The 13,578-nt window shown below is 45.2% G+C and overlaps 1 protein-coding gene across 6 annotated transcripts in view; it reads left to right on the top strand.

Moving 5' to 3' along the window:
* Positions 1–5,627: 5,627 nt before the first annotated feature.
* The window catches only part of EWSR1 (EWS RNA binding protein 1), a 41,311-nt gene continuing 33,360 nt past the window's right edge, over positions 5,628–13,578 (top strand). For 3 of the 6 annotated variants that reach the window (XM_073312773.1, XM_073312770.1, XM_073312769.1), the window contains exon 1: positions 5,628–5,791. In XM_073312773.1, coding sequence (XP_073168874.1) covers positions 5,779–5,791 — 13 coding nt within the window. In that variant the 5' untranslated portion in view covers positions 5,628–5,778. The remainder of the gene's footprint in view (positions 5,792–13,578) is intronic. The other 3 variants (XM_073312774.1, XM_073312772.1, XM_073312771.1) reach the window with 1 other exon arrangement.

Raw genomic sequence — 13,578 nt, 5'->3', positions numbered from 1 at the left:
GCTCCCTCGAGGTTCTTACACCGCCCCTGAAACACTGGGTCCTAGCTCCGGGCAGGCAGGATCCGGGCAAGCGGGACCTCGGCTCTGAGCCGGCCTTGCAATGTGCCCTTTTCTTCGTTTATTTTTAATCTAATAAAATATTGCTATTGCCATTGGATTTTGTGACCCAAAACACAAGCGTGGGGCCCAACGGACTTGGACGTTGGAGGCCCATGATGCAGAATATTAGGGTACAAGACACAGAGGTGCTCAGTAGCCAGGCCTCATTGAAATCAGTGGGTGCTCAGCCCCTCTGAAATTCATCAACAGGGCCAGCTTCTTTAAAGGGCTCAGCTATGTTCACCTCTTGGACCAGATCCTGTGCTCCACTTCGGACTAAATCAAGAATTGCCTCTCCCCTGGTGGGTTCGAGGACTAGCTGCTCCGAGCCGCAGTCATTGATGAGGTCTAGAAACTTTCTCTCAGCATCCCCTCCTGAGGTGACAGGAACCCAGTTAATATGAAATCCCCCATTCTTATGGAGTTTTCTATTTCTATAGCCTCTCTAACCTGCCTGACATTTCACAGTCACCAGCCTGGTCACTAGCATATTCCTACAGCTTTACTCAAGTGAGATTGTAACGGGGTGCATACCGCACCCCATTGGATTTAGTCCCTTGGCCCCGTTCCTTAAAGACTCAGGGACGCTGTAAGCTGGTGCAACACCTGTGCTCTTTGTTTGGTGTCCACCCCCACCACCAGTTTCCCGCTATTTACATGGCTTGGCCTGACCAGCAACCAACTAGTAGGCTCTTTCCTCCCTCCGAGCCGGGCCGGAGCAAGCGCTGGCTATTTACCCAGCCCCAATCCATTCCCCCTGATTGGGGCTGGGGCGGCAAGAGCTGATTAAGGGCTTCCCTAGCAGTGCCCTGCTACAGAGATGTTATGCAAATTTGCACATATATCTCTTAGCTCATTACATGATTTTCATATAATTTAGGCATGACCATAAGCTTTGGCATAAGGTTAGTATACCCCACTCTGAGCAGTAGCAGGGGATAGAGCACAGAGCTGCACAAAACTTGGGTGATGTGTAAGCTGAATGGGTGCTGAAGTGTCCAGGGTGTATATGAGTGGTGAGAATCTGGGGAGCTGAATTTGGGGGTGGAAGATGACAGTGGCTGTCAGAGGAGTGTCTGGCTGGAGGACCTGGATTTGTAGAAGTGTCCAGGCCGGTGACTGGGTTCCAGGAGGGGAAAGCTGGGGTCCAACTCAGTGGCAGGGAAAGCTTGGGATAGAGGTACAGGAAGAGGGGATTGTGGTGTGCAAGGAAAGCAATAGGGGATCTGGCTGAGGGAAATGCAGGAATAGGTTTGTGGAATATCTGGGGGTGGGAGGTGGATAGCTTGGGGAAGAAGCTAGAGACAGCTTGGTGTGTGGAGGAGATAGCTGGGGGGTGACTTTGGGGGACGTCTGAGGAAGATGGGGGCTTTGTGAGAGCTGAGGGTTTGTGTCCGAGTGTTGGGGGCAGCTGGGAGGGATGGTAGTCTGTAGAGCTGGTTGGTGGGGAGGGGCTGGGTGGCAGCTGGGTGGAAGAGCTGGGGCCAGCACTGAGCCCCCCACACCTTCTCTTCCTGCCTCTTCTTGGCTGCTCCTTCCCTGCTCAGATCCAGCAGGGGGTGCAATAAGAGAGAGGCCACTGAGCTTCAGTTGCAGGTCATTCCTGCAGCCCAGCCTATGCAACCTGGGCTGTGGCCATGCCACAGGGAGGGCTGCATATGTGAGTATCACATGAAATGCCTCTGCAGCGCTTCTCAGGCCAGGCTTCTGCTGAGTGGGGTCCAGCTACACCCATGGACTCTGCTGGCCTTTGTGGGGATGGACAGGCTCCCCTGCAGTGGGGCTCAGCTGGGCTCCTTGAGCGTGGTTCCTTCTCCACTGGAAAAAAAATAAATGCCAAGCGCCCCCTCTCCCAGAGCCAAACTGAGCGGTCACTCAAAGGAGATTGTGCAGCTCCTCCCTCTCCTTTCTCTGATCAGCAGTGAAACAGCTAACAGCCTCGGTCTAGGTAACCTGTAATCCTCTGTGCTAACACGCCATTGAGAGGAATGGGGCAGTTCGCACCTCGCACAGCTCTGGTTTCAGGCTCTCTACAGCACCAGGCAGATATTACTGTGTCTGGCACACTCCAGGCACTACTGAGGGGTTTGTTTACAACTGTAAAGGACACAGACTTGCTTTTTCTTTTTCATAGAAATCACAGAATCATAGAATATCAGGGTTGGAAGGGACCTCAGGACGTCATCTAGTCCAACCCCTGCTCAAAGCAGGACCGATCCCCAGTTAAATCATCCCAGCCAGGGCTTTGTCAAGCCTGACCTTAAAAACTTCTAAGGAAGGAGATTCCACCACCTCCCTAGGTAACCCATTCCAGTGCTTCACCCTTCTACTGAAATAGTGTTTCCTAATATCCAACCTAAACCTCCCCCACTGCAACTTGAGACCATTACTCCTTGTTCTGTCATCTGCTACCACTGAGAACAGTCTAGATCCATCCTCTTTGGAACCCCCTTTCAGGTAGTTGAAAGCAGCTATCAAATCCCCCCTCATTCTTCTCTTCCGTAGACTAAACATCCCCAGTTCCCTCAGCCTCTCCTCATAACTCATGTGTTCCAGTCCTCTAATCGCAAAAAGAAAAGGAGTACTTGTGGCACCTTAGAGACTAACCAATTTATTTGAGCATAAGCTTTCGTGAGCTACAGCTCACATTTTTGTTGCCCTCCGCTGGACTCTTTCCAATTTTTCCACATCCTTCTTGTAGTGTGGGGCCCAAAACTGGACACAGTACTCCAGATGAGGCCTCACCAGTGTTGAATAGAGGGGCACAATCACATACCTCGATCTGCTGGCAGTGCCCCTACTTATACATCCCAAAATGCCATTGGCCTTCTTGGCAACAAGGGCACACTGTTGACTCATATCCAGCTTCTCGTCCACTGTAACCCCTAGGTCCTTTTCTGCAGAACTGCTGCCGAGCCATTTGGTCCCTAGTCTGTAGCGGTGCATTGGATTCTTCCGTCCTAAGTGCAGGAGTCTGCACTTGTCCTTGTTGAAGCTCATCAGATTTCTTTTGGCCCAATCCTCTAATTTGTCTAGGGCCCTCTGTATCCTATCCCTACCCTCCAGCGTATCTACCTCTCCTCCCAGTTTAGTGTCATCTGCAAACTTGCTGAGGGTGCGATCCACACCATCCTCCAGATCATTTATGAAGATATTGAACAAAACCGGCCCCAGGACCAACCCTTGGGGCACTCCACTTGATACCGGCTGCCAACTAGACATGGAGCCGTTGATCACTACCCGTTGAGCCCGACAATCTAGCCAGCTTTCCATCCGCCTTATAGTCCATTCATCCAGCCCATACTTCTTTAACTTGCTGGCAAGAATACTGTGGGAGACCGTGTCAAAAGCTTTGCTAAAGTCAAGGAACAACACGTCCACTGCTTTCCCTTCATCCACAGAACCAGTTATCTCGTCATAGAAGGCAATTAGATTAGTCAGGCATGACTTGCCCTTGGTGAATCCATGCTGACTGTTCCTAATCACTTTCCTCTCCTCTAAGTGCTTCTGAATTGATTCCTTGAGTACCTTCTCCATGATTTTTCCAGGGACTGAGGTGAGGCTGACTGGCCTGTAGTTCCCTGGATCCTCCTTCTTCCCTTTTTTTAAAGATGGGCACTACATTAGCCTTTTTCCAGTCATCCGGGACTTCCCCCAATCGCCAGGAGTTTTCAAAGATAATGGCCAATGGCTCTGTAATCACATCCGCCAACTCCTTTAGCACTCCCGGATGCAGCGCCTCCGACCCCATGGACTTGTGCTCGTCCAGCTTCTCTAAATAGTCCCGAACCACTTCTTCTTCCACAGAGGGCTGGTCACCTCCTCCCCATGCTGTGCTGCCCAGTGCGGTAGTCTGGGAGCTGAATTCATTTTTGAATGAAAGCTGAGGCTCTGAAGCCCAAGATGGCAGCTCATACAAAATGGAGATAAAGCATATGCTTGTGTCCACCCCCAGTTCAGTTCTTGCTGCTCACACTATTGCTTTCACCTGCTATGCTGTGTTGGTTCTAGTGCAACAGGGGGAGACTTCCTGAAAAATGCTAATGCAAAGAGGGTCATTTTCTTCTAGGAGAGGCTGCTTGTGTTGTTCAGTGTTTACCCATGTGGGAAGCTAGCAGACTAGGAGGCAGTGGGGGGCAGATGACGAGGAGTGGGGAAAGCTATTTATGTGACTCTGGATTAGAGTTGGGTGAACATTTTCAGACAAATGCATGTTTCCTTATAACCTTTACTCTGGGGGGAATTCTGCGCCAAAAAATAAAAATTCTGCATATTTTATTTGTCAAAATAACACAATATAATCATGCCAGTTTCAATTATTTTGGTAATTTATTTCAAAATACCTGTCAGCATGTATATCTGTAACAATACAGACAACAAAAAAGTTTCAGGACATGTTTTTTTGACAAACAGATACCTTACTAGGCATATTAATATAGAGCATGGAGTAATAATTCATTTAAACTACAATACAGAACCATATTTCCTGCACCCCTCAGAAGCAGTGCAAAGGCTTGGGGGAGTCAGGGCTAAGGGAGGAGCTCAGGGAGAGGGAAGTAATTGCTGGGCAGGAGCCTGGGAGTGAATCTGGAGGGTTGTTGGGTGTGGGTGGGAGGTATGGAACAATTTTTTTTTTTAGGGATGGGAGGATTGTTAGGGAGTTAGGGAGCCTCCCCCATTGCAGACCCTGGCTGACTCTAGCATCGCCCATTCGGTCAGGCTCATCTGCCCCATCCCTATGTGTCCCTGCACCCGCACTCAGCCACACCCCGTCCCCTTGTGTCCCTGCACCCTCACTCAGCCACTCCCCTCCCCCTGTCCCCATGAGGCCCTGCCTCCACTGCCATTCAGCTCCTGCCCTAGTCCGTCCCTCCCACTAGCCCTTTTGAACCCAGCTCTGCTACAGAGTTTGGGCCTGCTGCGTCACAGCTCCCCAAATCACTTTCAAAGTCTATGAAACATCTATAAACTGTGATGATGTTGCATAATTCACACCTTAAGATGCTGTGTCAAAACATCACTGCCCAAATCTACGTAGTCACATCGTGCTAGCTCACTCAGTGAGTTCTCCCACAGCTCTGTGCACTGACATCACAGCAGCATGCTATGGCTCCCTCAGATGACATCACACCAACACCCCACAGCTACCTGTGATGACATGATGACATCACACAATGTTGTGTAATGTGATTTTAAGCCAAGATAGGACTCGTGGGTCATTTCAATAAGTACAGCCTGTGATGGCAGCTCTTCCCCGTCCCCGCATCTCCCCCCATGGGCGGCACCCAGCGACGAGTCTGGGGCTGCTAGCTGCTCCCAGACCCTCCCCCATCCTCTGAGGCCTATGCTGCGTTTCCCTAGAGTGTCTCTTGAACGACGATCCCTAACTGGGGTGGACTGAACCATTCCTCACCCCAAAGGGGAGCAATGCCTAGAAATAAAACTCCGTGGCCCCTCTCGCCTCCCTTGGCAGGCTCCCGACTGGTCTGTGCTCCCTGACTGGGGGAGGGAGTCTCCGTGCGGAGGGGAGTTGGGATTAGGCGGGACGGTGGGGAGGGGAAATGTAGTTAGGTCCCCCCCATTTGGAGTGGTAGGAGCCGAGGTTGGAAAGGCTGCGCATGAGCGCGCGGCAGAGGGACCAGACGGACGTTGAGAGAACGAGGAGGAAGAAGCGAGAAAATGGCGTCGACGGGTGAGTGGCGGGGCCGGGCCGGGCCAGGCCGGGCCGGGCCGGCGACAGACAGACAGACTCGGGCCGGGCCTGGCCCCCAGCCTCGGGGGCGAGGCCCCTTCGCGTGGGGATGGCGCGGGGCGGATGGGCCCGGGGCCGCGGGGGCCCCGCCCCGCCACAGACGCTTCCCGCGGAAGGCCGGGACCACCGGGGGGGGGGGTTCTGGAAGCTTCTCCGGGCCGCGTGTGACGGCGGGCGGTTAGGGCGGGCGGGCCCGGCGGGGTGGGGGGGCACCGGGCGGGGGGCGGCCTGGGCCTGGGCCTCGCTCCCATTGTGTAACGTTCAAACGGGCGGCGCGGGCTCCCTAGGCCCGGCTGCGGGGCCTACCCCGCTCTCTGCGCACGGGGGGCGGAGCGGGATCCGCTCCCCGGCCTCGGCCGGGGCCCGCTGCGCCGTCCCCGCCGGGCAGAGCCGCCTCCCCGCGTCGGGCCTGGCTCGTCCTCCCGCAGCCGCCTCCATGCCCCCGGGGAGGGCTGCGTGGGGCTAGCCAGACACTCGGCCTCGCCCTGCCCCGCACTCAGACAATGGAGCCGCCCGAGGGCAGGGCCGCTTGTGGCAAATGGCGGAGACTGAAGAAGGGAGCTGGTGCGGCCCTGCTTGGAGCCGCGGCGCCCCCTTGTCCAGCTCCGCCCTGGGGCCTCTGCCCTGCCCAGGATTGGCCGCCCTGTGGGGCCGAGGCCACGGAGAGTTCTTGGGTACTGCCACCCGGTGGGTTTAGGGCCAGATGGATACAAATACTGGCGGCTAAATGCCTTTAAAAAGCTGGCCTTATCTTTCCAGGGCTCTGAAGTGGGCTGTATTCAGCAAAGCAAAACGAAATGGACCGTAAGCAATTTCCTGAAGGAGAAGTGGGTCATTTTCATAAGCCTAAAAACTGATGAGAACTCCAGTGTTCAGTAGACGTGTGCTAATTATGATCTTGTCAGTTGTCTGTAATGGGCCACTCTCTTATCACTTCAAAAGTTTTTTTTCCTCCCTTGGTATCCTGCTGTTAATTGATTTATCTTGTTAGACTGACCTCACACTTGCTAAAGCAACCCCCCATCCTTTCATGCATTTATACTTGCTCCTGTATTTTCACTCCATGCATCCGATGAAGTGAGTTCTAGCCCAGGAAAGCTTATGCCCAGATAAATTTGTTAGTCTCTAAGGTACCACAAGGACTCCTCGTTCTTGCTAATTATAATGAAAGCCTGCTCTCTCCTGTTGCGGCTAGAGTTGTAAAATGGATGTTCTGTGTTAAAAGGCATCTACCATTGAAGGTTTGAACTATGGTATGGTAATGGAGGTTCGGGCTCACTAGACAATTAGTTTCCTAGAAAATCTTTACTTGACATGAGATGTCTTTTCATTTAACTCTTTAGATTTAAGTGTTCTGCATGCTTATTGCCAAAAATGAGAACACTTGTGTACTTCAACATCTGTTACCTAATCTGTATGTCCTGTTTTGCACCAAAACAAAATGCAAAAACCACACCACCTCTAGTCCTTTAAAGCTGCTTTAACAAATTATTTTTAAGGATGTCTTTAAAATATAGAAAATTGGCTAAGGAATGAGAGCATGTTTCTGTTGGTACAAAATTTACAAGGCATTAGATTATGCATTATAAGTCCCATCTTGTATTGTTGTCAAAGTGCATTCTTAAGTAACATTTACATTAATATCCCCTATGTAATGTTCGAAATTTACTGCTTCTCACCCCACTTTGGCAGCTTTGCTCTTTAGAATCCAGCTTCACTAACTAGTGCTAACTGCTTTGCAAACCTGGAAGTACAGAATGTCTGGCTCTGCATGAGTCAGAACAGCTGCTGGTGTAGTTTAGAATTGAGAGTCTGAGGGTTGTCTTTAAGGACCTTGTTTAAGAGGGGATGATCTGAAAGGGTGGGAGCACGGTTCTCCCATTATTGCCCTTCTAAGATCACTAATGATTCTGTACACCTGTAATTTTTCCAATGGCAAATGCCCCACCTGCATAGATGTTCTTAAAACACATATTCATACTTGATGATAGATCAGGAAAATTATCTTAAATTAGGGGTTGACAGTTAATGCTAGTATAGTGCTTTTTCTTTCTGGCTTAACATCAAATGAATTGCTCAGGAGAGAGACTGATCTTTGCCCCTTTTTCAGACCAAGGAGTAAGTGATTACACCAAAGTGTTAAAATTCCAAGATCTAGAAACAGTTGTCTTGCGTTTTAGGGTGTATATCTACAAGTATTTACATCCCCATTTTAGCAAAAAGAGGGACTGAATAACAGTTTTGTTAATATAATTACATGACTAAAGATCTTTTGCAAGGTACACATTTGAAAATAGAGTTAGCACTTCAGCAACTTTTCATCAGCATGTTATGTTGCTGGGATCACAGAACAAGTAGGATTAAGTATTTGGTTACAGTAAAAGCAAAAGTGCCTCTCTTGAAAATTGTGTATCAAAATGGAGGCACTGGAGTTCTGTTTCTACGTATTAGTCATGTAATACATTCAGTAATTGTGTAATGCAAAATGCCTAGGGTTTCTTAAGGAAATACAGCTTTAACTGCTGAAGCTCAAGTTTTCTATAGGAGTAGAGTGGGAAAGAAGATGGATAGGGCCATTACAATCACTCTCCACATTAGGACTCAATATTTGAAGTTTATTTTAAAATAGGCTTTGGGGCTAATATCATTCTAAACCATTTTTAAAATCTGGATTAAACATTTACATCTAGTCCACATAGGCAGGCTAAATTGCAAAAGTGGTCTTCGGTAAATGTTTACTGAGCCTCGTGGATGTGGTTTATATAGCAGTGAAAAAATAAGCAGACTAATATTTGGCCTACAGATATGTCATGAGACCCTGTGATGAATATATCTGGTTACATTCGTTTCGGTTGTATAGGATAGATGGTAGATTAACTATTTCTGGGACCATAATAGAGCCTGGTACAAAGGTGTTTTCACTGTTTGGGAGTATAGTTAAGAGTCCATCTACACTAAACAGTGGAATTGTGGTGTAACTAAGGACCTGTTATATTATATGGTGGTTGGTTTGGTAGCCTTTCTGGCACCAGAGCATCACCATAGTATTTATATACAAAAGTTATGCAGTATTTCTTTACTCACCAAGGGTCCTCTTTGTCTTGTGAAAGGACTAATCAGAGAAGCCTAAATCTGGATTCTGGTACACCTTTAATTTGAACACAGTGATTCTTGCAGCTTATCTTTAAAAATCAGTACAGTGAAGGTACACCTCTACCCCAATATAATGCTGTCCTCAGGAGCCAAAAAATCTTACCGCATTATAGGTAAAACTGCCTTATATCGAATTTGCGTTGATCCACCGGTGTGCGCAGCCGCCCCCTCCCCTCCCCTCCCCTCCGGAGCACTGCTTTACCGTGTTATATCCAAATCCGTGTTACATCAGATCGCCTTATATCATGGTAGAGGTGTATTTTAAACTGAGATTTTTAGAACTTTAACACCAGAAAACAGGGTGGATAAAAATCTTCTTTAAAAAAATAATTAAAAATCGATATTTTTATTAAATCTGATTTCTTTAATTAGGTTTGTTTTTAAATAAACATTTAAAATTATATTTGAAATTGACAACCTATGTTGGCTTAAATTTATTATCTATTAAAATAGTTTCAACTACATTAATAATATTAAGCAGTGCATGTTTAATCTGAAAAAACTGTGTAATAGGATGAGATCTTTTTGTTCTAAAATTTTGAAGGATGTGGTAATCAGATAATCAGTTCACTAACTAATCAGTTTTCAATGTAAAATGTGTTTTGAAATTTTGAAATTACCAGCACAGTTAAGGTAGTTTTATTTAATAAGTGCTGGGTTTGTGCACTCCTGGTTTAATTTTAATTTCATTCGAATACCACTTGACACAAATCATAAGCAAACAATTAATCATCTGATTAAAAATTAATCTAGATAATTGCTTAAATAAATATGTATAGCTGTAATGTATCCTCCTTGTTAGCAGAAAAGCACCACATTTAGTGTAAAGGCTATAGTTAGTTGCAAATATACATATTTTAGTGGTTACCAATCAATGGGAATCAACCAGGAAACTAACTAAAGTGCAAATGCAAAACATGACTAAAACTGATTGTTTAAATCAAGGTTTCCTGCTTGCTGATTTAAATGATCTTTATTTAATTGGTGCATTCTGCTAGAAAACTTGCAGTACTGAAAAGTTAGTTTGATTCATGGTTTTTATTTTTAAATTTAGTGTTTAATTATTTACTTTCCTCCATGTGTACTCAGTTGTTTTATGGCTGCTTTTCTGCCGTAGTTCTGCCACACTTAGTTTCTGGCAGATAACTTTTTTCTTTGGAGAAAACCAGTGAAGTATATCTTTAGAGGAAAACGCAATTTTATGTGAGTGTTGCAAAAAAAAATTATAAATTATAAATAGGTCAAACTTTGGGCTTATCAACCTAAAGAACTAATGAGTAAAGAAACATGAGAGTAAAATTGTCAGAATGGTTTAAAAAAATGTGCCTGTCTTTCCGTTCAGTAAAGGAGGATGTTTTTTCTTCAGGAGCTGCTGTATTAGTGCTACACCACTGTATTGTCGAGCCTCATGAAACAGAAGAGGGTGAAGATTCAAGTCCCATTGAAATGAGTGTTTTTGAAATGTCCATTTGCCATGGAAAAATGTGGAATTTGCATTTTTACAGAGAATTTTTCTTTTTTAAATTTTATGAAAAAAATACAAACATAAATTAACTAGAGTGGAACCCCATTTATCTGATCTAATTGGGACCAGGGCTACACTGGATAAGCAAAAATTTGGATAATCAGGAGAGTGGGCAAAAAAATTCAGCCCTAGGCAGCGGGGTTTGGGCTGTCAGTGGGAGACCTTGGTGGCTGGGGCTGAAGTTCTTTGCCCGTTTTCCAGATTATCTGAATTTTTGCTTATCTGGTCTGGCCCCAGTCCCAATTAGATCAGATAAACAGGGTTCCACTGTATATTGTGGCTAGGAAAACACTGGTTTTTTTACTGGAGAATTTGTGTTTTTTTATAACGGAAAGCTAGGATCCCTTGTTATAACAATTAAGCAAAATATTTCTTCTTTAAAATGTTCACTAGTCCACTTGAGCACATTAGAAAAGGGAAGTTAAAGACAGATTTCATAATATATTTGATTAACCTGATTATAGAGACCTAATAGTAAAAACACTATCTTAGGTTGTTTAAAGGAAATAAAAGGGGAGAAAAGGGGAAAAGTAAGTGTTATAAGTAACTGAAGATTGCATAGTAAAGATTCTCAAATTTGGGGCTGCTTCTGAGGCTCAGCTCGTTGTTGTGGGTGTAGTAATTTGCTTGCCAATGTCCTTCCACTGAGCAGCAAGAGCAGTGAGTCTCAAACCTTTTTTACTGGCCAGCCCTTTTACACAGCAAGCCTCTGAGTGCAACCCCCGCTAATAAATTAAACACACTTTTTAATATATTTAACACCATTATAAATGCTGGAGGCAAGCGGGGTTTGGGGTGGAGGTTGACAGCTTGTGACCACCCATGTAATAACCTCACAACACCTGAGATGTATTGACCCCCAGTTTGAGAACCCTTGAGCAAGAGGAAGTAGAGCTGGGGACTCACCTGTCGCATCTCAGCACATAAGTGGTGGCCATATGTACATATGCTTTTCAGCTGCAAGGAAAGTAGGCTCAGAAATGTTGAGTGTGTTCAGTGAAACAGAAGGGTAGCAAAAGGAGGACTGAAAGTGGGAAGATGAGGATGGGGATTATGAGTAGTGGGCATATGGACAGATTGTGGGAGTGTGGTGGACAAAGGAATGGATGATGGATATATAGAAAATAAAGGGAATGAGGAAGAAGGGGGAGGGAGCGTTGGTTAGGAATAAGATAAGGTGGAGCAAATGTGGAAGAAAAGGAAGGAAGTTAAGTACATAGTAAGAAATAGGAAGGTGTGATGAACACTGAGGTGAAGGAAAGCAATGCAAGGTGTGAAAGAAACAAATGATGCTCATTTTAGGTCAGCTTTAACTAATGAATGTTTTAAAGACTGAAATGTTAATGCATCTGAGCTGGGAATGGGCATGCATTTTAAACATCTGTAAAAGGCAGTCAAAGAATTGGACGTAGCAAGTTATAAATTTTAAAAATATAAAAATATTTAGAAAAAACAAGTAATGCTAGAATATAGTCTAATTTGTGTGAGGGATCTCAGGAGTTTAGATCTTTCAGAAAAGCGGTTTAACATATTTGGTTCTGAGTGGCATCAAATGGCAGGTGTTTGTTTAATCTAAAAATAAATTATTTGCGGAGACTCTCTACCCCTTTATTTCTTCCTACTGCAAATTCAAAATAGTGTGCAGGCTGGTCAGAAGTTATCATCCAGGCCGCTGCAACTTCCTTTCTAATGCACTCCCCCTCAAAATCCCAGTCAGTGCCTGAATCCCCCAACAGCAACACCAAGATTGAAATGGGAGGGGAAGAAACCCATATGATTAATTTTAATCATTATATGTGAATGGGGTGGGAAGCAGAGACTGAAAATTGTCTTGCTGAGGAGTCTTCGGCTTTAAGAAACGTAAGCCATTGATATACAATAAAAATACTAAGTTTTTATATTCAACCTTTGTTTATTCAGTGCCACACATTTCAGTTAACAAGAAGCTAGAAAGATAAATGAAAGAATTCATAGATTCATAGATATTTAGGTCAGAAGGGACCATTATGAATTAAAGCAGATCCTTGAATTCTGCAGAGTTGTCAGCCAGATTCCTCCTATATTTTTACTTTGGTTTTCTTGGCTATACTAGCTAACCCTGAGGTATTGTCAAAATAAAAATATATACATCTGTTCCCATTTGGGACTACTTAAATCTTTGCAAGGAAATTGTAGCAATATCTAGTCCCAAACTGCTTTCAACTAAATTAGATGCCTTAGCTTGAGTGGCTGTAGTAGCTTTAGAACAGTGTTTCTCAACCTTTTTGATATCAGAGACCGGCTTGCTGCCTTCCTGACTTGTATCTGGGAGATTTCAGGGACCAGTTGTTGAGAGACACTGATTTAGAGAATGCATAGATACAGAGAGTTTGAACAATATCTGATCTTTGCATACTCCGTTAATCACACTTTCCGTACACTGGAAGCATTTGAAAGTAATAATTTGTTTGGCGACCTTGACCTGTTGAGAAACTTCTGCTACTGCTTGCTCTAGATGTCTGAAAGGCAACTAAAAACACTTCATACCTTTCAGTGAAGCCTTGCATTTATGATCTATAATAATCTGAAATATAGCATTGTCTTTGATCAAGGGGATGGGGAGGGTGGGAATATAAAAACTCATTGCTAACTGAATATCTTGGATTTTGACACAAACTTTTAAACAATCTTCCAGTGATTCATTTTTGGCCTTTTAAAGTCAAAATACATGGAGCACAGCCTTATTTTAGCTTCTACAACTTTGAATAGTTGGAGCAAAGCCTCCTTAAACTGACATTGTCTTAAAGGGGTCAGGCATAGTGTTTTTTAAAAAAAAAACAAAAAAAAAACCCACACATCCTCCTGCTTCAGTAGCTGGGTGCCATCCAAGGTGACCCATTAAAGTAGGGTAATCCAAAGATTGCTGGAAGCAGCAGGTAACAGAGGGAAGAGGTTTTTGTTTCCAAACCAAAATGTTTAATAAATTTACCTTTAGCACCTTCGAAACTCTGGTTTCTGGTTGTTTATAATGGTTTCTCCTCTTCCAAGCAGCTGGAAGAAATTCTGGCAA

This window comes from Lepidochelys kempii, chromosome 15 (genome assembly GCF_965140265.1).
Source record: "Lepidochelys kempii isolate rLepKem1 chromosome 15, rLepKem1.hap2, whole genome shotgun sequence".
Taxonomy (NCBI): domain Eukaryota; kingdom Metazoa; phylum Chordata; order Testudines; family Cheloniidae; genus Lepidochelys; species Lepidochelys kempii.
The sequence above is the reverse complement of the archived record's forward strand: the minus strand, read 5'-3'. Positions and strand labels throughout refer to the sequence as shown.